The sequence below is a fragment of the Crocodylus siamensis genome, chromosome 1 (assembly GCF_052110815.1).
Source record: "Crocodylus siamensis isolate JL-2025a chromosome 1, ASM5211081v1, whole genome shotgun sequence".
NCBI classification, from domain to species: Eukaryota; Metazoa; Chordata; order Crocodylia; family Crocodylidae; genus Crocodylus; species Crocodylus siamensis.
Window position 1 is genome coordinate 142,794,978 of NC_143395.1, and position 25,032 is coordinate 142,820,009.

The 25,032-nt window shown below is 39.5% G+C and overlaps 1 protein-coding gene across 1 annotated transcript in view; it reads left to right on the plus strand.

Moving 5' to 3' along the window:
• The window catches only part of RYR2 (ryanodine receptor 2), an 830,495-nt gene that overhangs the window by 430,745 nt on the left and 374,718 nt on the right, over positions 1-25,032 (plus strand). Inside the window, exons 16-20 of the mRNA XM_090044772.1 lie at positions 9,897-10,015; positions 10,346-10,479; positions 13,953-14,194; positions 22,227-22,419; positions 24,604-24,820. Of these exons, the coding sequence (XP_089900898.1) occupies positions 9,897-10,015; positions 10,346-10,479; positions 13,953-14,194; positions 22,227-22,419; positions 24,604-24,820 (905 nt within the window). The remainder of the gene's footprint in view (positions 1-9,896; positions 10,016-10,345; positions 10,480-13,952; positions 14,195-22,226; positions 22,420-24,603; positions 24,821-25,032) is intronic.

Genomic DNA, 25,032 nt, shown 5'->3' on the forward strand with positions numbered 1-25,032 from the left:
TGAGCCCAATTGGGAAGAGTACTGTTAGTTAGCCCGAGAGGGCTAACAGATAGAGGGGGCGCCGGTTGCGTGACAAGCCCAGGGGCGCCGGTTGCATGACAAGCGCAGGGGCGCCGGCGAAGGGTCACATACAGGAAACTGACCAGATAACATCCGGTACAGCTGTGAGGCTTGGGGCGTGCTAAAGGGGAGGTTGGAGGCACGCATTGCCCATAAGGCTGGGGTGCACCAGGTCACTCCATATGGAATGGGGGACAGTGTAAGCGTAGCACGGTGTCCAGGGCGACAAGAGGCAGCCTCCCTTCTAGAACCATATACCAACAAGACGGGGCGGGCTAGTAAGAGGGTGCTGGATAGCCTAATTGGCATGGTAGGGGGCGCTAGTGGGATCATGGCCGCTCCTAGGCCCCACCCCGTGACACCAGGCAAGGGCCAGTACTGCTCAGATGCATACGTGGAGATCCAGGTGTCCTCATTGTCTGGTGGGACAGGATGGTGGGGTTGCTGATTTCTGTAGGGTCTTTGTCTTCCAAATGTTGGGTTCCTGTAGGTTCTTTATCTTTCAAATGCTGGGTTTTGTTTCTGTTCCTAGGTGAGGTCTGTGGTTCCCGGGTGAGTCAATGCAAGGCAATGGTTGGGTCATTGAGTTGGTGGTCTTGTTGTTACTGGTCATTCAGTAGAAGCCTGCTACCAATTTGCCTCAAGCACCCTCTTTTATTCTCATTCATTCAGGAACCAATTTACATAGGAGGGGTAGGTATGAGTCACCCTTGCAACATACTATACAACATGGCATTCCCTATTGTAAGGGCAGTGGACAAAAAATGGAGGCTTGACTTTACAAATGGAAACTTGACATTATTTGGGTTAACTTAACAGACACAGGCCTAAACCATACAATATTAATATGAAAATATAAAAAGCAATGCAGAAATGATAGGAATACAATTTAATACAATATAAAACAATAAAAATCCATACAAACACAACAGAACATTATTTCCAATATAAAAAGGGGCTTATTACAATAATAGCATACAAGAACTTAGCTTACCTATGACTACTTATAATTACTAATAAGGAATAGAGAGGGCAGAGAGAAAGTCAGAAATGGTTGGGGAAGGGGAGGGAATGTATTTTTAAATTAAAAAAAAAAAAAGAAAAGCCTAGGGGTTTTGCTACATATTCATGTACTCCTGGAACTGCAGTACATTGAGTCGGGGTGGAGCAGCCTTGGCTGGCAGAGTCTGGGTGTCAGCACGTACCCCTAGCTCATTGTGCTTTGGAGGGGCTGGCTGGGACACAAGGCTACTTCAGTGCAGGGCTAGCCAGCCCACACAGAAGCACCCTCACACCCCAGTCAGCATCTACATGTGTGTTGCTGTGGAGTAAATTAGTTTACTCCAGCCTAATAGGGCTGCATGTGTAGATATGAGATGCTTACTATGCAGCTAATTTGTCTACTGTGAGGTAAGTGTCTCATGTAGATGTGCCCGGTGTCAAGTGTTGGTCATACTTTCAGTTTGTGGACAAATAATTGGGACATCTGTGGTTCTGTGTGTGTGTACATACACATACAGACCGTGATTGTACTTGTTCTCAAAGCATGTCCTTTTCCCACACACACGTACGTATTTTTGGAGCTGCCTTTATTAGAAATGTTTTCTGAATGGCATTAGTCACTGTTATGCTATAATTTGCACCATCTAAAGACTCAGGAATTTTGCAGGCTGAAAAGGGACAAACATCTAGAACAATCGTAGCCCATGGTAGGAGAAGTGGCTTGACTTTTTTCCAAGTATATTTGTTTGGCACATGTTTTAATTTCCTTGTTATTCTTTTAGTGTGAGCGTAGGAAGTAGACTGATCCTGTTGTTTGAGCTGTCTGCTATTGTGTGGCATTCTGAGGTAATTTGCAGAATAATATAATACCTACTATTTATTGTGGCAGAAACCATCCAATGCTTTATGGATAGGCAGCAGCATAATCATCTGCCTTTTAAATGTGCCTTTCACTAATTACACATGTCCTTTGAGAATTCGAACTTTCTGTCCCATGCTCTACCCCACCAATACACTACTTCTCTACCAAATCTTCATATGTACTGGAGTCTTTAGACAACTGAATGTGGAAATGCTAGGAGAACATTCTTTCCCTTGTGCCCTTCATGTTTTACAGTGCTCAACAGACATTTAGGATGGTAGAAAATTGAAAATAAATGAGGAGGTGACATTTGCATGTCACAGGCACTTTGTTCTCATCAGCCTTTCTCTTTGATATTCATACATCAGGGATGTGCTGCCATTGTTGAATGCCTTGATTAGCTCTGTCAGTCACAGGCCATTGCTTGATAAAAAATTATTAAGTTTGCTGCCTCAATAGCCTTCAAAAGATCATCACCAGCTAGGGAAGCAGACATATTCGTGGCCAAATAAGGCAAATAATTTGTTTATATTTCCCCTAGCTTCATCATGAGACATGTACATACATCACTTATTCTTCACTTACCTCTGTCCCTGAGACATGCTGACTGACACCAACAGAGTATATTCACAGTCAGTGTCAGTGCTAGTATAGCCCTCCCTATTGGAGCTAGGATTAGCTGTTGCAATGTTTACCAACTATTGACAAGCCACACAGCAGGTGGTGATTGAAATTGCTATGAATAGTTCTTCAAGGATACTTCCACCTGTTTTATTTTTCCTCATTGCCAACAGATGCCAATAAGTGATTGCCACATTTAGAAGTCTAATACCCTTTTATCTGGGAACTGGAATGGGATTGGAACATATGGGCCCTTTGCATTCAGTGATACCATTAGATACTGCATTTTATAGTGGGCTCATAAGAAGCTGGGGAGAGAGGATGCGCCAATGTAAAACAACAAAGATTCCAGCCAACTCTTCTTCCTCACCTTTTAGCATTAGCCTCTTTGAAAAAAAGCCATAGGAAATTCCCCAAGCATGCAACATTCCTCCCTGTTCCCCCTCCACATGACCCCACTTACCCACGCTAAACCTCCTTATTTTTTTACAATCCATTTCATGGTTTCCTTTCTATGTCAAATAATCCCCTATGAATTTATGGATGTATTCTTCAAGTTAGATTTTAGGCTAATTTATCCCTATATTGCTATTAATACTGGGCCAGGTACTGGGGGGAGGTGAATTTTGTCATTTTGATTCTGGGATGATGGATTGCTTTGGCCCAGGATACACATTCCTTCCTGTCTATGGGTCTTGTAGCAAAGGAAAAATGTCCTCTCTGTCTAATCTTGGTTAGCCCCTCTCTGCCCCATTGCACAGCTTCTCTTTTCTGTGTCTGGAGATTCTGTAGAAGACATCATCTAGGTCAGGGGCGGGCAATTATTTTGGGTGGAGGATCACTTACTGAGTTTTGCCAAGCCATCGGGGGCCACATCACAGGCAGGGACAGATAAATATTAATTTTCTACATTTTTTAGGGGCCCTGTGGGCTGGATAGAATAGCCTGGTGGTCCACATCTGGCCTGCAGGCTGCATTTTGCCCACCCCTGATCTAGGTGAATACACTTGGAGTTGCTGCTGCAGAAATAAGGTATTGCACCTCTAGCTCCTGGAATCTCAAGATAAACACAGGATTTGCTCTGTAACTGGATCAGCTGGACACTACAATTGGGTTGCTTTGTGGAACTGTGGTATTCAATAGCTACATAGATAGGCTTTGCGTAAGCAGGATTTTTTGATACAGTTATTGCAGAACAGTATTGTGTACAACAGTACTCATTTTATATGCGGTTTGATTGTGCTAGGGGCTTTACAAAACTAAAATAAAATTTTTGTTGCAAGAAATTCTGCTGTAAAACTGTTTGTTCTACTTGTGCTTGCCCCTTTACAATGGCTGGCTATTTCAGAAAATTGGATAGTGGAGATGATAAGATCTTATCATCTTTACTTCATGTTTGGAGTAATGTTTCCCATGAAGCACTGCCTCTTGCTATGAATCAGGGCTTTTGATTCAATGTTAGGTTTATCCCCACTCCTGATAATCTAAAAAGATTTCTTACTGTGTTCCACGGCACACATTCTGACCGACCAACATATATCCTGGTGCAGATCCCTGTTGTGACTCCTCCTGCCTGCCTCAGAGAGTTTTCTTGCTGTCTCTTCTGTAAGGGGACAGGTGGCAGAGGTGGGACCCCTGCTTCTGGGTTCCTGGAGTTGTGGGTGCTTTGGGGGACAGCCAAAGATTTCCGCATCAGTTGTCAGGAATTGAATGAAATGGCTTGAGGAAAAATGCTGTTTTAAAAACTGTAGAGACCTTGGGCAGCCCCTGGGAATGCAGAAGTAGGGGTAGCCCCCCATCTGCCTACCAATCCCCAGGAGCCCAAGTCAGCCTAGGATGCCCTGAAGCTTGGTTTGTTGCCACCAACTTGGGGGAAAGTGTGGGTAAAAAAAAAAATTGGGAAGCCCCCACAAATCACCCAACACTGCAGGAACTCAGAAGCAGGGGTACCTTCTCTGTGCACCTGACCACCCTTGCCATTCAAATCAGCCTGGCATGGCACAGACTGGGTGAAATGCAGGCAATAGAGGTTGGGGCAGTGCAGTTCTGGCTTTTTACCAAAGTAGCCAGTTGCTGTGCAGGGTTCGGTGGTGGGGGTAGAAGTGAGGGTGAGGAGTGGTGCCACATGAGATGCCTGGAGCCATGGAAAGCTGGGTGTCTGCATGCAACACAGATTCAAGGAGGACTTTTTCAAAATAATACTTGATTTTCCAGATATACTTTTGAAACATTCCAGGGGACAGCAGCTGTGAATTGGATTATATGCCACTTAAAATGGTTTAAGTCTTGTATCTGTCCACATCCTTAGTTACCATACTGAAGCTCAGGGTGTTTCTGAGATAGAACTGGAAAAGAGCGTGTCACTATGGCAGATCAAACAGAAAGGTCTTCAATATTATCAATTTTTGATTTTTTTTATGATAAAAAACAATGTTTTGAACAAGTTTCAGACCATAAAAGTTTTTAAAATGACTGTATTCTTATTCTAATTAAGAACGCTTTTCAAATTTCTATGAATCCCAAGTTGCTTTTCTTTCTCCTAGGTGGGTTACTCACCCAGCTGAAGAGATCAGTACCTGTTTCTGCTATGCTAAGCATACGTATAAGGCACATCTTGATAAATTACTCTGATTTTTCCCTCTAATCAAAGTTAGCTTGCATACTACCCTGCTGTCAGTGAGAGCAATCACTATTCATGGAAACATGCCAGGGAGAAAGAAGGTTGAACTGTGGTTTGGTTTGTTTGCTCTTTCAGCACTTTTTGATAAAAAGCAATGTTTTTTTTCATGCCAATATGAACAGAAAAACAGTTCAATTTACTGTCTTAATCCTTTGAACCCACTGGTCAAATATATCTCTGGTTTGAAGGCCCTGAGTCAAATTCAGCAGTAGCATAAGTGCTGGTATAAACAATACCTGTAGTTCAATTTTGAATGAAAAAATGTATTAAATGAATAAACAGTCAAGCTTATGGAAATTACAGTGGATGTGAAGAGATGTGCAGAGGAACTTATGTCAAAGTTTTCAGCCCTTTCTTTAAATAATTAAATTTTCTGTATCACATTATTAATTTAATTTTTATTTCTTTTCAAATAGATTATGTACTTTAAAAGGACAAGTCAAAGGCTTTGGACAACCTGGGGAAAATAACTTTTAAAAAATCAATTTAATTTTTTGCTTCTCAGCACTAGCCAAAAGTTTAATCAGTTACAATAGATAAAACCAAGCTAACATAATAGGGTCTGAGTTACTCAACTTATGTGTTCATGAGAGATGCACTACTTAACAAGCAGGCTACCATACTCTGGGCCAGCTTCTCTTTTGAGGTAGACTCAAGTAAAAAATAGTGCACTAAAGACTTCCAAAAAATACTAGGAAAATTCCATTTATTTTTTCCTGATCAGGGAGGGATCTGGTAGTTAGAATGAAGAATTGAGAAGCAACAGCTGCTATTTCTTTGACTTTTTCTTTTCGTGATTTGCTTTGTAGGATGTGGAGGTGTCTAAACTACCCTGTACCTCACTTTTCCCATGCGTGCCATTTGGGGGTGTGTTGCAAGGTTTATATAGACTAATATTTAAGTTCTTTAGCTCCTAAATGAAAGTTGCTGTAGAATTGGAAAAATTTGTATATATAACACTGTTTGTATGTTTGTTCATGTGTTTGTATGCATATAAGTAATGTAGTATACAAATCAGATGAAACAGATTCACCACACATAGATGCATCAGAAACTGATACAGAAAAGTGAACTCATTGGTTATTTTGTCCTGATCTTGACATCTTTGTTGAAGCAAAAGTAAAAACACAAATAATGGGAACTTGTCTGACTAAAAAGGTGTTGGCTGGACCACTTTTTCTCTGAAACATCCAGAAGATAGTGATCAATGCAGCACCAATGCTATAGTTTTTATTCAGTGCGTAAATTGAGCCTACTGTAGCCTCTCTTAAATTTGAGATGGAATTAATTAACACTTAAAAGAAATTAAAGGTATAGTAGTATAATAAAGTGTAAATGGTAAATTGAAAATCTGTTACCCTCCAAACAATGATTTCAGGAAACAGCTGAATTGATTTGGAGTAAATAAAGTAGAAATTATTTTTAAAACATGTGTTTTTATTCTATGTTTCTCATGTTTGGTACTGGCTAGGTTGCAATACCAGAGGAAAGGATTTGGGGTTTTTAGTAGATTGCTGGTTGAATATGAGTCATGAATCTACTATTGTTTCAAAAAAAAAAAAAGCAAATAATGTTTTCAAAAGACTGGCATATCCAAATCACATGAAGTGATTTTTCCACTTCATTCAGTACTTGATTAAGCCTTTCCTGGAATACTGTATCTAGCTTTGGGCACTGAACTTCAAGTAAGATATGAGCAAATTGGAGATTTTAAAGCAGGAGCTTAATAACATTTGATAGGGGTAATCTAGGAATTCATGTTGTTTCTTGGACAAGTCTAAGTGATCCTTTGGCCAGGTCCAGACATTATACTTCTACTAGTATAAGTGATCAGAAGCCAGTCTATACCCATAACAGAACAGAAGTTCGGCACACAAAACCGGTCTATACCAGTAACAGAAATTTGGTACACACAGACTGGTTTAAAAATGGTGGAACCTGGTCTAAGACTTTCTCAATATATCTTACTATTAGTAGGTGGTGGAAACTTGATCTTTATTGAGTCACCTATTACCCTGGCATGAAAATGTTGAGTTCTGGAATCAGATGTACCAGGAGACACTAGGAAAGAATATTCTATGGATAATACTGAGTATATCCTAGAACATGTGTTTCTATGTCTAATTTATCTGAAATTACTGAATGCCATTCTGTCTCTTTGCATAGATTTGCATAGGGTTTTCCATTATTAATTATATTATAGCTAGAAGCAAGGATAATGTTAGGTTTATTAAATCTTTCCTGTCATCTTCTTGAAATGCAGTGATAAAGACTGTTTCATATAATGATACAAAGAAACTGTGACCCTTAGTCCCTCAAGTTATTCTTAACTGTAAGGACAGTTTTTTTAAGTGTATGCATCTGTTCACATGAACAAGTTTTTATATCTCTGAGTAGAATATGTCTCATATTCTTAATGCAAAGTATTCTACGTGTCCTACAAGGGTTCATGTACAGTTTAGGGCTTCTGACAGAGAAAACATTTATATGTTTTTTTTTCTCTTGGCTGTGCATAGAATGAGATGCTGCAGTTTCTCACTTGCTACAGGCCCACTGATTAAGGCACACACTTTGTTTTTGGAAGGTGGAATGAATTAAAAACATCTTGATCTTTCCTTGAACATCCTGTTACATATGGCTTTTTTAAGGCTAAACATGCATCTGCCATTGGCTGTGGATAGCAGGGGCAAAAACCTGTGGCTGCTCTGTTAACTTCCTAGTTATAGTATGTGGCAGACTGCTGGCTGCCCACCTAGCTTGAGAACAGCAGACAAGCAGTTCAGCTCAGCCAGCAGTGCCTGCTGGATCAGCTGAGGGCCACATCCGGCTGGAGCTGAACTGTTTGGCCCCTCTTCTCCAGCTTGGTGGGCCCTCAGCTGACTCAGCAGGCACTGCTGGCTGCCCACTGGGTTGAGAAGGCAGGCCAGGCAGTGTAGGTTTTGCGTGATTGAGCCCTTCTGCTTCTCTTCTTTGAGAGACTTGTTTTCTCATTTAAGACACTCACCCCAATTATCAGCAATTTTTTTTTTTGCAGGGGGAGGAGTGCATATCATCTTGCATAAATACAGTATGTTGAGAGGGTAAATGAAGTAGTGGTATATTTGACTCATTGCTGGATAAGCTCATTGCACACCATATAAGATAGGGAATGTGTGAGATACTCTGGTCTGTACAGGGCTGGTGAAGTGTTCTGCTGTTCTTTGGTAGGTGGGTATGTAGCAGCTAAAGAGTGGCGATAAGAGCCCTTACTGATGATGGGTGCATCGGTAGGACCCTTTCTTCCTGGTCACTCTGAAGATGATATATCTTCACTTCTGGTATCTAGGAGGTCACAAACTGTTTTTTCCCTTTCTAAAAGTAAAAACATAGGGTTGTTTTCATTTTCTTTTCTAATGCCAAACATGATAGGGCTCTGCTTTCTGATTGTCAGAGATATTGGAAGTTCAGTGGTGACTTCTCTTTCCATATGTTCTGACTTAATGACTGGTTCCTTCTTCCCTTACTCCATGTGATTTTAGAACAAGAAAAAACCTAATGTCTCTAATCATGCTGATCTTGCAGGGAAGTATTGGCTGATGCTTCCTTCTACACTAGAGCGAGAATAGTTACTATGACATTACCATTTCCCCTCTTTCAGAGGAAGTGTGTCATGAAGCAGAAGATCAGTAATGTGGATCTCAACTTAATAAGAATCAGAATGAGTCCTTGGTGTCATGGGTTGGAATCAAGGGAAGAGGGGTAGGCGGCTGAAGGACACATCTCTACATCAAAGCTGCTTAATAATCCTGCCCTTGGTACTGTGACTTTTGTTATGGTGGCAGCAACAGCAGCAGCGGATGACAATTAACAGCCTCCCTGATGCTTGTTTCTGCCAAATTTGGAGGCCCCAGAAGAAGCAGAGGCTGGACTAAGTATGCATGGGATCCTATCTTAATGCACCATCCTAGGGAACCGATTTAAATCAAATGGTTCTTAATGGCAAAACCGCTGCTTTATTGGGATGATAATTACATTTAATTGGTAGTCTACAGGTGATTTAGTGTTCTGTGATTCCTCAAGTGTCTTAATTTCATGCTGACTGTATTTGTTAATATTGAACATTGTCAGTGTTCAGTTCCTGCTTAGCAATGATATATGCAGAAAGAATGAAGTGCTTCTGTGCATCTTACTCCTGGAGAGCTAGCAGGTTCCCTCAAAGATGCATGCTGCTCTGCTGAGAATTTCACATCAGTCTGTACTTTAGCTTTGGGCTGGGATTCCAATTTTGGTCCCTTGTTAATTGCAAGTTTTTAAAAGAGACCAAAAATGTTGCAGAGAATCTGTTTTTGTAAGAAGATAGAAAAGACAAAAAATATATAAGCATATTCCATGTATTGTAGCTACATAAAACTTCTTGTCATTTTCAATCAGAGGGAATTTTTCAGACTGCTGTTTTTGATTGAGCATTTACCATAATACTGAGCACATCTTCAGGGACCAAAGTCCACTGTTTTCCTGTCCAGTTTTGCTTTAATCCACTTATTCTGTGAGGAACCTATAATATCTACACAAATCTCTTTTTGCTTTTGTTCACAGTATACTAAAAACAGTTTACTGTAGGTAAATGCAGTTTCTATGTGCAGTTAAGATGCTATAAAACCAATAAACAATTTTTGTTTGTTATGTTCTCAGGAATTCTAGAGGTTTTGCACTGTGTGTTGGTGGAAAGCCCGGAAGCTCTAAACATTATTAAGGAAGGACATATTAAATCAATTATATGCCTTCTTGACAAACATGGAAGAAACCATAAGGTATGCAAGATAGTACTGATAATTTAACTATAATTGATCAACTTAAGTAAATAAGAGAAGCCCAATGTTTCTAGTCAAAATGAAATCATTATTTATTTAATAATATATTGATATTTAAAATTAAACTTTCATGAAAAGGGGTTGCAGATATCTTCTTAGTAAGGAAAGGGGTATTTTCTTACATAGATATCACTCACTGTTCTTTTGGGCTTCTCTGTTTGCATCACATGCAAAGAGATGAGCTATCAGTCTTTTTGCTGATGTGCAGATTTGCTGATTTCTAATAATGTAATATGAAAAACTTGCTAGAGAACTGAATTTCTTTTATAGGTTTTAGATGTCTTGTGCTCTCTCTGTGTATGCCATGGAGTAGCTGTGCGGTCCAACCAACATTTAATCTGTGACAACCTTCTACCAGGAAGAGATCTTCTCCTACAGACACGCCTTGTCAACCATGTGAGCAGGTAAAGGCCAAAAACAATGATTTCCTAAATATATATGAGCAAATCCAGTAGCATTTCAGTACCTTGCTATATTTTTAACTCAGCATAAGAATTGCCATTATGAGTTGCTTTTTTTTTTTTAAAGACAATACATTGACTTGCATAATGTGGTTTCTAACTACTATATGAAATGTTCTCATCTATATCATTTACTAGAGGGACCGTAGCCAGGTTACAAGGTAAGGCAATCCTAAACTGCACTAACTGAACTCAAGACCACTAGTTGGCATTCTAGCAATTAGGCTGCCATAGTCAGCTTCCTGTTGCATCTGACTCTTCTGCACTAAAGGCATCTTGGAACAGGAGAGAATCTGGCTTTTCAAGTAAAAAAAATTATGTTTTATACTCAGCCGTGCTTCTCCTCGCTTTGTTTACTTAGGAGTATCCTATAGGCATAGAGTGGAAAGAAAAATTTAGAGAGAAATATAAATGATAAGTGGGAGTTAGTTAATAATTCTTAATTAGAGTTCCCAGGAAACACAATTCTGCAATCATGCAAAAAGGTTTCTTTGGTTTACCTGATTGAGAGGGAAATGAAAAAAACAAAACAAAAAAATCTTGGCACGCATAATATTAGAGATGCTAATAGAATGAACATAATTTGGTAATTAAGGAATGTTGACAGTAATTTGAAGAGTATCTGCCTTGGGTTCCTCAAGACAGCAATTACTTGGGATGCCCAGCCTTGTATAGTCACGTGGACTGTCCTCTAAAGTCAGTCAAGCCATAGCTTCTAGAATGGGCCTTTATTCCCTTTACCCTCCCCCATTATCTGTGGCTTTCCCTGAGAGAAATACAATAACCAGAGTCATTCTGCCCTGAAGACCAAGTAAACTCTATTCGGGGGCAAAAGCAGCCTTAGCTCTTCTCTCTCTAACTATGGTCAGATCTAGGATTTTGGAAGGGAGGTGCAGATGGTATGATACATATGCATCATATATAATGCAACATAATTTTTTCCAGTTAAAAAGAGGGAAGCAGATTTACTAATATTGTAGGGGCATAGGGGCTATGATCAAAGCAAAACCAGATATAACTTTGTTAGAATGTGGATTAATTGGCTATATCATGTCTTGTGTATAAAAAACAGAACAAACTAGGCAAAAATAATCAAAAGGTGTTATTTCATTAGTCCTGTAGTCATCCAACTGCATCACTGCACCCTCCCTTGAACCTGCCTTGTTTCTAACCCAGTGATTCTTAACCTTGTTAGACTTAAGACCTGCATTACTAGACTTAAGGCACCCTTCAGAAAATTCCGGCTCTTTGTTTTCACTCCTTTTTTTTGGCTACAGAGAAATAATTGAGCAAAGAATTTTGTTCCAAAGAATTCAAAGAGCCCACAAGGTCACAACATTTTTTAACACTATTGAGTCCTGTTTGAAATCTCTAGGTTTATCTTGTAAATCATGTCTCCAAACCTGACAGTGCTAGCATTTTGTGGCATGCCCAAGCACCCTTGAAAGGATCTCAAGGCACCCCAGGGTGGCATGGCACACTGGTTGAGAATCACTGTTTTAAAATCTCAAGCTGCTCTCCTCCTGCCTACCTCCCTGCTTCCTTATCTCTAGGCATCTCCCTTTTCAAGACCTTCTGTCAAGTTCTGTCTTTTCAAGGGCTTCTTTGGCTCCAGAAACAGCAAGGAATCTCTTCAGGTGCTTTTCTGGAGTTCACTTTGTGTGTCAGCACAGGTCAGTTAGCCCTTTGTTGCTTGATGGCCCATTGTCTATTAATGGAGAATTTAGACAAATCTCTACAGCTCAGCTAGAAGCCCAATTAACTTAATCTTTCCCAGAGCACAAGCTAGTTGTGGAAACTGGGCATGCAACATTATTATAATGCAGACATATGTAAACCTAAAATATTACAACAAACCATCACAGTATCAACAATGAGAAAAATCGTTAAGAACTCAAAGAAGTAATTCTTTAAATGCATCAGGAAGACATGAAATCCTAGCAATGGCATGATGGTGCGCGATCACTTGCAAATGAGTTAGATTATTTTCCAAGGATCTTAATAATGAGTCCACAAGTGGCTGTAGCCCATTCTAGATCCACGTGTCTTATCAGACTGAGGACAGGTGTTTCCAGGAGGGATGGGCACCGTGTTGCTGCGTTGGATGTTCTGATGTTCTTTTTGCCTGTTTCTCGTTTCCTCTTCTGCCAGTCAAAGAACTGTTTCAAAGTGTTGAGGTCTCTCCCAAAGAGCCTTCCTCCATTTTGGCTGGTCCTGAGCAAGGGTCTCTCAAGTGTTGTTGTCAATGTTGCACCTCTTCATGTTTGCCTTCAGGGTGTCTTTGAAATGCTAATGGCATGTATCATATGGCAATGGTATATGTCTAGTACAGGAATGAGGGTAAAGTTTTAAATCACGATGCATAAAATACAGCATTCAAAAATATTTCTGTACTGGAAAGTCATTTATCTAGTAACAAAAGACGAGTCACGGTTATAAAATCAGAACTGTTGCTCTGGAGTGGAGTAATGCTGAAAAGGATTTAGAGGTAATGGTATGCAACTGAATCTGAACTTCCAGAATTAATGGTGCGACTGAAGTTTTAATATGATCCTTGAATATATAGCAATACCAAGAAAGTAAACAGAAGAGGTATTATTTCTATATGCTGCATTTATAAGATAATTACTGAAGAACTTTTATCTCAAAGAATGGTGACAAATTGGAAGATTCAGAAAAGAGCTGTAACAATGATTCAAACTGTAATTTAAGAATTCTGTTTAGTTTATCTAAGAGAAGATTAAGCTATGATTCACCATGATCTACAAGTAATTGTATGGTGATAGAAATATTAGGTATAACAGAAATATTAGGTATTTCTGTTATCGGAGATCAGATTTGGTGGTCCTTTCTGGTCTTAAAATTTATGAATCTACAAATGGACTTATGTGCCTCATTTTAGATACCTGTACAGCAAGGAGAGTAATGCTTCTCACTAACAAATGTTTTTTTTTTTAAAGTCTTTTAAATCATTAGCAATTCAAACATGCTAATGTATAGGAATGGCTTGTAGACTCGAGACTTACTGAATTTTACGTATTTCCAAGTTCAAGACCAATCATTAAAGCTGTAATAAATTTATTAAATTATAACTCTAATTTACAGCACAGTATTTTAGTAAACATTCTGTAATATAGTTGTAGGGTAATAAAATAGTAAATAGCATAAGTTTTTTTTTATTGCTGATAGTTGTACTTAAAAAGCAAATTAATTGTTGATATTTCAGCATTGGCACTGGTTTAATTACTGAAGCTGACACCTTTTGGTTGAACTTCCTAGGAAGTTTTGTTCTTCTGTTTCAATTAAAAAACAAGCCTCCAGTCACTGGTAAACAAGACTGAGAAAAAGAGGTGTGTAACTAACACATTTTTTAGATGAGTTTTCATGGAAATTCATTCTGATTCTTTTGTTTTAAGCATGAGACCCAACATCTTCCTTGGGATCAGTGAAGGCTCTGCCCAGTACAGAAAATGGTACTATGAACTTATGGTTGACCATGTGGAGCCTTTTGTAACAGCAGAAGCAACTCATCTACGAGTGGGCTGGGCTTCAACTGAGGGCTATTCACCATACCCTGGAGGAGGCACAGAATGGGGTGGAAATGGTGTTGGCGATGACCTCTATTCTTATGGATTTGATGGTCTTCATCTGTGGTCAGGTAAAACATGTTTATCTTCTGGGTACAGGGATGTAAGAATGCCATTTCCAGTAAGGTAGTGGTGTTCGGCAGCAATGAAATGTATGGCAGTGTACATTAATCTGAAAACATATTCCACGCTCAATAAAAACAACGTCTATAAGACAATTTAATACAAATTCTATAGATGGAGTCATAGTTTGTCTCAGCCAGAGGCTGTCATTGTTTTAGCTGTTCTTCCAACAGATATGCTTTAAAACGTCAAAGGTGTGGAAATGACAAGAATTCTTACAGCACTGGATGTCTAATTTCTTTATGATATTGTAACAACATGAAAGATTTAGGTTATACGCATTTTTTTTTAATGTTTGCAATGCTGATTTCAATGCAAATGTTAGCAAACGCTTGAAAAACTGGCTAACAGGAACTTTGTATAATGTACTACCATATCCATTGTCAGTCTGTGATGAATACTGACTTTCTTTGAAAATATAACAAGGAAATTTTTGTTTTATATATTTTAAGAGTAGCTCTCCAGGGTTCTGTTCACTGAATCAATCTTGATAGGAAAGGGTATGGTTTCTGGCTCCTTTTTAAGATATAAATATTTTATTTGCCTAAGTTTAGGTTGACTTTAGATTGAATGTGTGCCTCAGGAGTGTTAAGGTCATTCTGGTGACCCTAGTCTGGCATACACTGTTGGATATTCAATCTTAAAAATGTCATTGTCCTAGAATGTAATTATTCTGAAATAAAAGTTCCTGCTCCTACTGAAGAGGCATTGTGTTCTAATGGTAGGGGAAACACTGGATATGCTCCAGCACACTGGGACTACTCAGTTTTGCTGTCACTTAGGCAAAAGCTCTGTTCTAAGCAATAGCAAATTATATGGAAAGAAAAGATGTTTTTCATAACACTTTGCTTAAGAAAGACTATGAACAACACAGTGTCCATTTTATATTCTATTCTCTGACTTTCTTCACATGCATCCTCTGTGTTATGAAGCTTTTTGTACCTGTGCAAAGAAGGCTTACAAAATGAGCTAACATTTCTAATTCTCCACTAGACTAGGTTGGAACTTAGTTTGGCCTGATAGGCTTCACCCCCCACCCTCACCTCTTATCCTTCAGAGGCTTTGAAGCGATCTCTGTGCAAACAAAACAGAAACAAACAAAAGGGAAGCCTTGCTCACAGCCCCTCCCAATGGCTGCTTGACCTAGACTGCATCCGAAGCTGAGGGCAGCCCCATTCTCTGTTTCTGCCCCCCTTTTTATCTTCCAGTTCATATGGTCCAGTTATTCTTCATTCCTCACACTTGGGTTAACTTCCTTGTTTGGGAGGCTTATTGCATTCCCAGACCTGGATTCTCAGCCTTTGGTGAGTCCAAAAGGAAGTACTAAATGACGGAGCAGTAACAACAGTGCCGTAGTGGCATGTGTAGACGTTCCCACTGAGTCATAAATTCGGTTAGGAATAGTAGTGGCAACATATATGCAATGCCATTATGGAAGCAGAGATAAACATATTTTTATCTAACCCCTTAAATAGTTTATTTTGAATGTATCAAGGTTTCTGAAGTTGGGAGGCAATGTGGCTGAATGCTTGGGGATCTGAAGAAAGTTCAGGAGGGAGGAAAACTGTTCTCACTCTAGTGATTCGAGAAATAGCTTCCTAATCAAAATTCTAGGAGACTAGTTGGTTAAACTAGTCTGGGAGCTAGTAGCAGTCACTTTGCTGATATATATAAAATGAGACTTCTCTTGGCACAATAATGATTATAGTAAAGTTTATATCATTTACTTAAAATCTTACTTGAACACATCTGAGGGGCTGTTTAAAGGAATGAAGATCACAATGAACTAACCAAATTAGGCCTTGTACTTAAAATTACTCTTGTGAATTGGGACTTAGTACTAGATAAAATAAAATCATTTTTATGGCCTCTGCCAAAAAATATGCCTTTCTGGAGTCGTAAATGAGAGACAGAACTCAGTAAGCCAATTTAGGGTTTGCTGTCTACACAGTTTCTTTGTACGGCATGGGCACAAATAAGCAGATGATCTTTAGGTTGCCAGTATTTGTGCCTTGATCCAGCAGTCTGGTTGGGGATTCAAAATCTCAGATCTCAGCAAGATTTCTGTAGCTTTGCAATTTTATTAGTATTGTCTAGAGCATGGGTATCAAAGTCACCTTGGGTTCTGGACTGATCCAGACCATGTGACCACCTGGCAGGATGGATCCAACCTGGGACATGGGTGCAGCCACTGTGGTAACACTGGGGCAAACAGATATGAGTCAGGCAGCCATTTAGCGTGGTGGTAGCATGCAAGAAGTGGTGGCCCAGGGGCTGCAGCATGCATCAAGGGCTGTCATACAGCCCTAGATTCCATAGTAGGTCCCACTCATCACCAGCCATAGCACCAAATGCCATGGATACCTGGTAGTTTGGCTGATCAGATGGAACAGCTCTATGGGTCATATCTGGCCTGTGGGCCACTGTATCTTTGACACAATTGGTCTAAAGTAAATAAAAACAAGTTTTCTTCAGGCCTGAAATGACCCCAAGGTGTTAAATATTGAAAAACAAATTCACTCGTCTTCTAATGCATCCTAGAAAAATGCTAAATAGTAATAATAATACCATATTTCCTTGATTCTGACACAACTTTTTCCCCATTTAATGTAGGGAAAACCCCTAATCTTAGAATTGTGTACAAAGGTAGAGGAGTGGAGCAGGCGGGTTTTGTGGCTTGGGCTCCAGCCCCTATGCAGAGTCAGGGCCATAGCTGCAACTACTTCCTAGAACCCCCATCAGCTTGGGACTGCCTGAAATAAATTGCTATCATATGCAAACTTGGAGATTTCATTGTGCATCCCCATTTTGAGGTCACTGATTAAAATGAACAAAATAGGGGCTGGCAGAGATCCCTGAGGGACTTCACTTTTGACCTCCAACCATCTTGAAAAGTGAACATCTAGCCCTATCCTTTGCTTCCTGTCTTTTAACCAGCTCTCAATACACAGAAGAACATTCCCTCCAGTTCCGTGGCAAAGCAGTTTTTTAAAAAGCCTTTGGTGAGGGACCTTGTCTAAATCTTTTTGAAAGTCCAAGTATATTTTGTTTATGGGATCCCCCTTGTCCATTTGCTTGTTGACACCCTCAAAGAAATGTAGCAGCTTTGTGAAGCGGGATTTCCCTTAACAAAAACTAAATCAGCCTTTCCCAGCAGAACAGATTCGTCCCTGTGACTTCTGATTGTATTCTTTATTATGGATTCTACCAACTTGCCAAAGAAGGAAATGCGATTCACTGGTCTGTAGTTTCCAGGATCATCTCTGTCACTCTTTTTGAAGATTGGTGTTATGTTGGCAAACTGCCAGTCTTCTGGCATAGAGACTGTTCGTAACAATAGGTTTCATACTGTTGCCACCAGTTCTGCAATTTCACCTTTAAGTTCCTTCAGAACTATTGGGTGAGTGCCATCCAGTCCAGGTGACTTGTTAGTGTTTACTCTTCAGACCCATCTACTAGAAAGGATTAAGCTGGCATGGGAATTTTCACAGTGTTTTGCAGTAAACACCAACACAAAGCATTTATTTAGCTTCTCTGATACAGTTTTATCATCCCTGAGTGCACCTTTTATACCTTGGTCATCAAATGGTCCTTCCAGTCCTCTCACTAGCTTCCAATAAGAGTAATAAAAAAGCAGTTTTTATTACTAACTATAGTATCTTTTGGTAGATATTCCTCAAATTTTTTTTCGGCCAGCTGTTTTTTGCTTTTACATTTGACCTGCTGGAGTTGGTGAGCTTTCCTGTTTTCCTCATTTCAGCACACTTTCCATTTTTTGAAGGATGCCATTTTTGAGGGATCTACTTTCCTGAGTCTGTAATCTGGTATTTTCAAACAGCTTCTAAGCTGCCTGCAGGCTTTTTACATGTCTGATTGCTCCTTTAACTTATTTCTAACTTCCTCATATTTGTATCATTTTCCTTCCTGAAGTTGTATCTTGGCATGGTGGACTTTTTCTTCTTGCTCCCTCCTGCTAGAATGTAATTATAAAACATCTGTCACTTCCTTTAGTATATTGTTCCACTGATTAATCACTTTGTAAAAAAATGGGCCTGATTTTTAATTCAGGTTTCAGCCACTGGCTCTTGGCTATGCTTTTTTTCACTACACTGAAGAGCCCTTGTGGTGCCCAGGAAAGGTTTTTATGCACTGTAATCAAGCCACCTCTCCTACTTTGTTTTGATAAGTGTGACCCAGTGTGGGGGGAAGAAAATATTGCAATGACTGGCATGTCTATTCATGTCTTCTTGCTACATGAAGTGTTTTTTGCTTAGTCTTTTCCCCTGGGTCTTAGGAGTATTTTCCCACAAAAGGGATGAAAGAACTTTGTTTGCCCACCACAAGCTGATCAAGAAAAATAAATATCTGAACAGAGAGGCTCCAATAATGAGATCTCCTTCCCTCCAGGCGAGGGGGAGAGGAGTGTATGTACTTTAAAGCAGTGTGACAGTGCCATGCACTGCTCTTGCGCTTCAGCTCCAGCACCTGTAGGTGAGCTCTGTCCATCACCAGCCCTTCCCAGTGGTGTTTCATTTTAATCAAGGAAAAATGTGGATTTTGGGTTACTTTTTTTAAACTGAAAATTGCGGATTTTTTTCAAATCGGAGAAAACCAGGATCCCTGCTAATCACAAAGCAGAGTGGTGCAATGAATTATTCAATAAAGATACATTAACTGAAGCTGCTCTTTGTCACAATAAGGGAAAACAATACGTTTTTTTCCTCAAAGGCCAAAGATTATTCAGAATGTCAGTATAAAAAACCCCCCAAAACTCCAGCAATACCATCCCTTAAACATGTAGCCACTAGTAAACCTGTCGGAAAGTGTTTAACCTCACACTCTGTAAACAAAACAGAGCCTCCAAGTCTCTCCAAAAATAAAAACAACAAAAAAACCCAACCCCTTGATTTTTACTAAACACAGGGTGACAAACCCATCCAGGCCACAAGGCCAGAACTGGACCCACCAGTGGTAGCAAGGTAGGCAGCAGTGGCACAGGATTAGAGTAGCCGTCATTTGTCTCCATGCTGCCAACACATGGCTCCAATGGGACTCTGTAACTGGGAATTCAGAAGTGAACCCCACTCTTGAATTCAAGTCCTTTGGAGGGGGAGGGACTGAAGAAATGTTTTTCTTTGGTGGTTCATTATTTCTGCTAACTGGGGTTCTTTTTAAGGAGGTATTGCATAATTTCAATTAATAAAGGTAATGGTTTGCAAAAAGTCATGACCGCTAACCATCTGGTTTTTTAAGGCCAGACTCTCTGCTGGGCAAAGTAGAGAAGTATAATTATGGAGAGCTGATCATGACTTCCAGGATCTGGGGGCTGGTTTTGGTACATTCCCATAGGAGTTAAAAACTGTGGTAGGGTGATCTAACCTTTACCGGCTAGTAGCAGTTAATGGTGTCCTGAGCATGTGTGGGGTGGAATTCAGGGAATATTTTCCATCTCTTTGAGGTATGGGGAAGATATATTTTATGAAAAGATAAGATTCTGAATATTATAATCTAAAAGTAATATTTATTGGCCATCTTTAATTAGGTTTATATTCATTTTAATCTGTCCTTTTGAAAAGGTAGAAAAAACAGAGGCCTTGAAAAACATAAAAGATGGCTGTCATAGTAAACCAACAGATATTCTGTCCTTAACATACGACCCATTTTAGACCTGAGGAAGGGTACTATTATACCTGAAAGCTTATCCAGTTCTATCCCACCCATGCAGTTTTTCCAGTAAAAGATATTGCCCACAAAAACTCTTGCCTCTCACATACTTCATGCACCATCACAGCCACAGCATCACTTTAGCGCTGCTAACTCATTTTAGAATTTTTGGAGCTATTTCAGAAGTTCTTTACTTCATTCATGGGTTTTTTTCTTGTATCTTCTATTATAAATTAAGTGTCAGAACAGTGTTTTTCCTACTTTCACATTCTTCTGCAGATAGCTTTCCATAAGGATCAGAAATTGTATATGAAATGTAATGCAATCCATGCTATAAATGGAAAGGAGAATAACCGTTTTCAGGGTTAATGAAAGTCAGGGAAAAGTAACACTAATAGGTATGGTGAGAAAGTGCTTGTTAATTTCTATTACTACTAACACTGTGCACATAAGGCTTGATTATGACACCTTGAATCAGGGAGTAGTACCATAGTCCAGAACATGTGAGAGGATCTGATGATTTGGCCTTTAATATTGTACTTAATGTTCTGTATTTTCAAAACACTCTGCAATAAACAAGTTTACCCTCACCTTGGACAATGAAACCTTCCCTTCTTGCACATTTTGATAGGCTACATTCCACAATATATTATAGGGGTTAGTGACAGCAGAATAATATTTATTACTGATAATTATTTTGTTGATTAAGCCAAACATCATTTTCTAATTTTATATAAAATGTGATAACTTTATATATAAAAATGCTTATTTCTCTGTGGAACCAGTAAAAAGAAAAATAAAAGAATATGCATTTGTAAAACCAGCCCTCTTGATAGCTGTCCTTTCAGTGAATGTTCTCTGGGGGCTGCTGGGTCATTAGGGAGTAGAGGCGATTGAAAATGTCAACAATGTTTTTTCAATAGAAATGCTGGTTTCTTCAAAATTGAAATCTTTTATAAAATGTCATTAGTGTTGAAGTTCCCACAAGGGAAACAGTGATTCAAAGTAAAACTATGTAATCTTTAGTATGGGAAAATATTGTTCATGTTGATTTCCAATTTATACATTTTTCTATGTTTTCATAATTTTTATGTGATTAAACATGTAAGAATACTGACATCTCATGAAATGAAAGAAAAGAAAAATGGATAAGTACATTAAAAGAGAAGTCAAAGCAAAATTTCAGACTTGTTCCTAAATGAAAAAGATGAAATTTTAAAACAATATTTAAACAGTATGCAATATTAAGGGAAGGTCTTAATGTTCATTTGAGGTCTCTGTATTTCTAAACTGTTTGGTAGTCAGCACTGGAAATTTATACTAGTAGTCTAGTCACTGACTGAATATTAACAGAAAGCCCAGGTAAGAATCTAACCAGGAATTCGGACACAGGCACAGCTTTAAAAACTTTTTTTCTACATACCTTGAGGTAGCAGCATTGCTTGTGATCGCAGCTGTGCCAGGGCACATGGAGCATCCCACAGAAGCATGGGGGGCTCTCCAGCGTGCTCATCAGCAAACCCAGAAGTAAGAGGACCAGAATTATTTCCAGTCCACTTCTGGGTCTGCCAGGGAGCATGCTGGGGGGCCCTCCTGTGCTCCCCCAGCCCAGTGATCAGCCATGGGGGGACCCTGGGTGGTCCCCCAGACCCAGGAGGAACAAGTTACTAAGCTGGGGGGAATGCGGGGGGCCCCCTGCATGCTTCCCAGTGGACCAGGCAGTGGACCGGGAGTGCTTCTGGTCCACTTCCAGTCTGCTGCCAAGTGCTCTAGAGAGCCCCCCCTTGCTTCTGTGGGACACTGCATCTGCCTGAGCACCACAGCATTCAGAGCCCTTGCTACCTAGAGGTATGTAGAAAAAACATTTAAAGCTAGACAGCTGAATCTCTGAATCTGTCCAAATCTCTCCAAATTGATTTGGAGGGTTCCGAATTGATTCGGTGAGATTAAAGGGTCCTCTGATTTGATTCAGATTTAGCGATTTGACCACCGAATTGGGACAAATCTCTGCCGAATTGAATCAGGGAAGCTTTACACAGACCTACCACCCACAGGTGCTGCCAGTGGTGCCTTTTTGTGGGGGTTCACTGCCAAGCTGAGGGGGTGCACCCCCTACACGTTGCCAGTGTTTGTATAGATCCTATTATGTTTTCATCCGCACCTTCCTAAAACTTAAAATGAATGATTTCACATTCTGGTACAGGTGTCTATAACTCCATGCACTCTCATATATTTATCTTTTTCTGGCTTTTGTGAAACTACCTTTTCAATATGGGTCTCTCTAATTGTTCTGAATATTTCTCCTTTCTTCCATAGGTTGTGTAGCCCGGACAGTAAATTCTCCCAACCAGCATCTGCTAAAAACTGATGATGTGGTCAGCTGCTGCTTGGATCTGAGTGCCCCAAGCATCTCATTCCGGATTAATGGTCAGCCAGTTCAAGGAATGTTTGAGAATTTCAACATAGATGGGCTCTTCTTTCCAGTTGTCAGCTTCTCTGCAGGAATAAAGTTAGCATCAACTGCAGTTTTCTTTAGCCTGTATTTCCAGTAAACGTATTGAATTATTCCCTTAATGCCTTCATACTCATTTCCCTTTTTGAATGATCTCTGCCTTCTTGGCACATTGCCTGTTCTATGGACAAAGAACAAGGGGACTCCTCAGCCAATAATCTGTCTGTTATTTTTCAGCATGCTAATATGTTTAGATATTACAGTTGTGTAAGGTTTGAAAACCTTTTCCTCTCCTTTTTAGACATCGGTACATCTTAGTACCATATGTTGTCTGACCAACCTTTGAAACAAATTTAATTTTACTTTAAATAAATTAAATAAATAAACGTTACTTTAATAAAAAACTCTAATGTGAACACATGCCCAATAAATAATATATCTTCCTCAGTCCAGTCTTTACTAATTGAAGATGCACATCTTACAACTGGTCAATTAATCTGCAGTTTAGCAGTGTCTGGGATTTCTTGCTAATGCCGAATTTTCATATAATAACATCTGCAAGTATCATGCTCTGTCATCTAAGGTTAATTTTTACTTTGGTAGTTGCTGGTCTGGCCTTGGAATTTTCTTCTTACTCTACCATAGCAATGCTCTCGAAGGGCGCCTATAGATGTGTAGTGAAGCTGCTCCGATGCACTGTAATTATGGCACATCGGAGCAGTAATTATTCAATTAATCAAGTCTGTTGGCACATGGTCATTACCACAATCCAGCAGACTCCAGCATCATGTGTATCAGTGTCCCCACACTGCAAATTGGTGGTGGGGTTGCTTTAACTAAAGCATGTTCGATGCCCACAACCATTTTTCAGCATAGGGACTCTGATACCTGTGATGCTCTGGGCACTTTAATTAGAGTGGCTCTCAGAGATACTCTAATTAAAGAGCACCCCCATCTCAACTGCTGCAGCATGTGTAAAAATGCCCTAAATGCATATAAAGAAAGGTGTGGGTCCCCAGGAAATTTCAGTTAGTACAAAATGCAGTAGCCTGCCTCTTTTTATCCTGGACTACTTTCTATCCTGGACTACCCAGTGTGCTAACTATACCAAAATCCCATAGAATGACATCAAACTTAAGGTTTCAGTCCTCTCCATCAAACAAATGAATGATTTAGACTGTAAATTGAAAATAATATTAGCACTTTGAGGTAAGGACTGCTCTTAGTGGGCCTACTACCTACATAGAGTGTAACTATCCACTGTAAAGATAAAGGCTATCTATGCAAGAGACCAGCTTTTTGCACTCCTAGAATATGGAACAAACTGATATGAATTAAAACTTCCAGAAAATGTACCATCCTTCATTTCAAATGTCAAATGGGCTACTTCAAACTTCCTTTGATAATATAAACGTGATACAGAATTTATAAAATAGATGTATATTATTGTACCCCAATCATATAATTTCCCTTTAAGGTACAGATAAAACAACATTTTTGGGGCAGTTGAGACCCAATGTTAAATGCACTTCTAAAAGGTATTCAGCCATTACAGTAGTGAAGGCCATATTAAAACTAGAATAGATAAAATTCTATGACATCAAAGATATTCTAGTTTTTCTAGAATTTGGCTAAGTTTTGCCCTTCCCAGAAAACTTGATATGAAGTTAATTTCTCAGTTTTGTGTCATTATTGTTTTATGAGCATCTGTGCGTGGGACTTGCATTATTTAACTTAGAATAAACATGGCTTATTCCACATTTTTGTTATGTTAGAAAACCCTCAGTAAATAGCCTCAGTAAATGAAAGCTCCTTTTATTGTGTCCTGGAAGGATACATAGGCTATTGGAGAGAGCAAAGAATATTTTACTGAGCTTTTAGGTTTAATTTTATCAAATCTCCTAGAATTCAGGGGTTTCAAAAGTTGGGGTTGGGCTTATTTGATTATATTTTCTCTCTCCAGGATAGTAGTCCATTTCTGGATGTTAAGAAGTTATTGTCTAATTCCTTGGGATCATCCCCCATCTCTCTAAAATCATTCAGTAAAGATGTGGTTAGTTTTGCATAGTGAAGCATTCCCTGTCCCTTTGACCCCCCTTTCCCCCAACACTCCAGCGCTAATTGTTAAGATACATTTGAAAGGAAATAATGTAATGCAACATTTAGTTTGTTGTTGATGACAAAAGACTAACCATATATTTTTACCGTTGTGATTGCATATATTGCTTCTGTTCTTAATAGGGTACGTTTCCTACTTGGAGGCCGCCATGGAGAATTCAAATTCCTTCCTCCACCAGGGTATGCTCCTTGCTTTGAAGCTGTTCTGCCAAAAGAGAAGCTGAAAGTAGAACAGAGCCGAGAATACAAACAAGACCGCAATGGCACAAGAGACCTGTTGGGTCCAACCATATCTCTGTCACAAGCAGCCTTCACACCAATTCCTGTAGATACTAGTCAGGTAAAAGATTTAAACATTTGCATTCTTGCTCAATTGCAGACTTTGTAGGCATTTTTGTTAGATTTAAATGTATTAAGCTTGCAACTTGTCTTAAATTTGTGGGTTTTTCTTCTGGTAAAGGTGTAACAACCAGGGTTGGTGTTCTGGGTAGCAGGGGCTGGGCTGGCTGCTGCAGTTGGGTCAGCAGGGGCATGGGTTGCCATTCTTGTGTC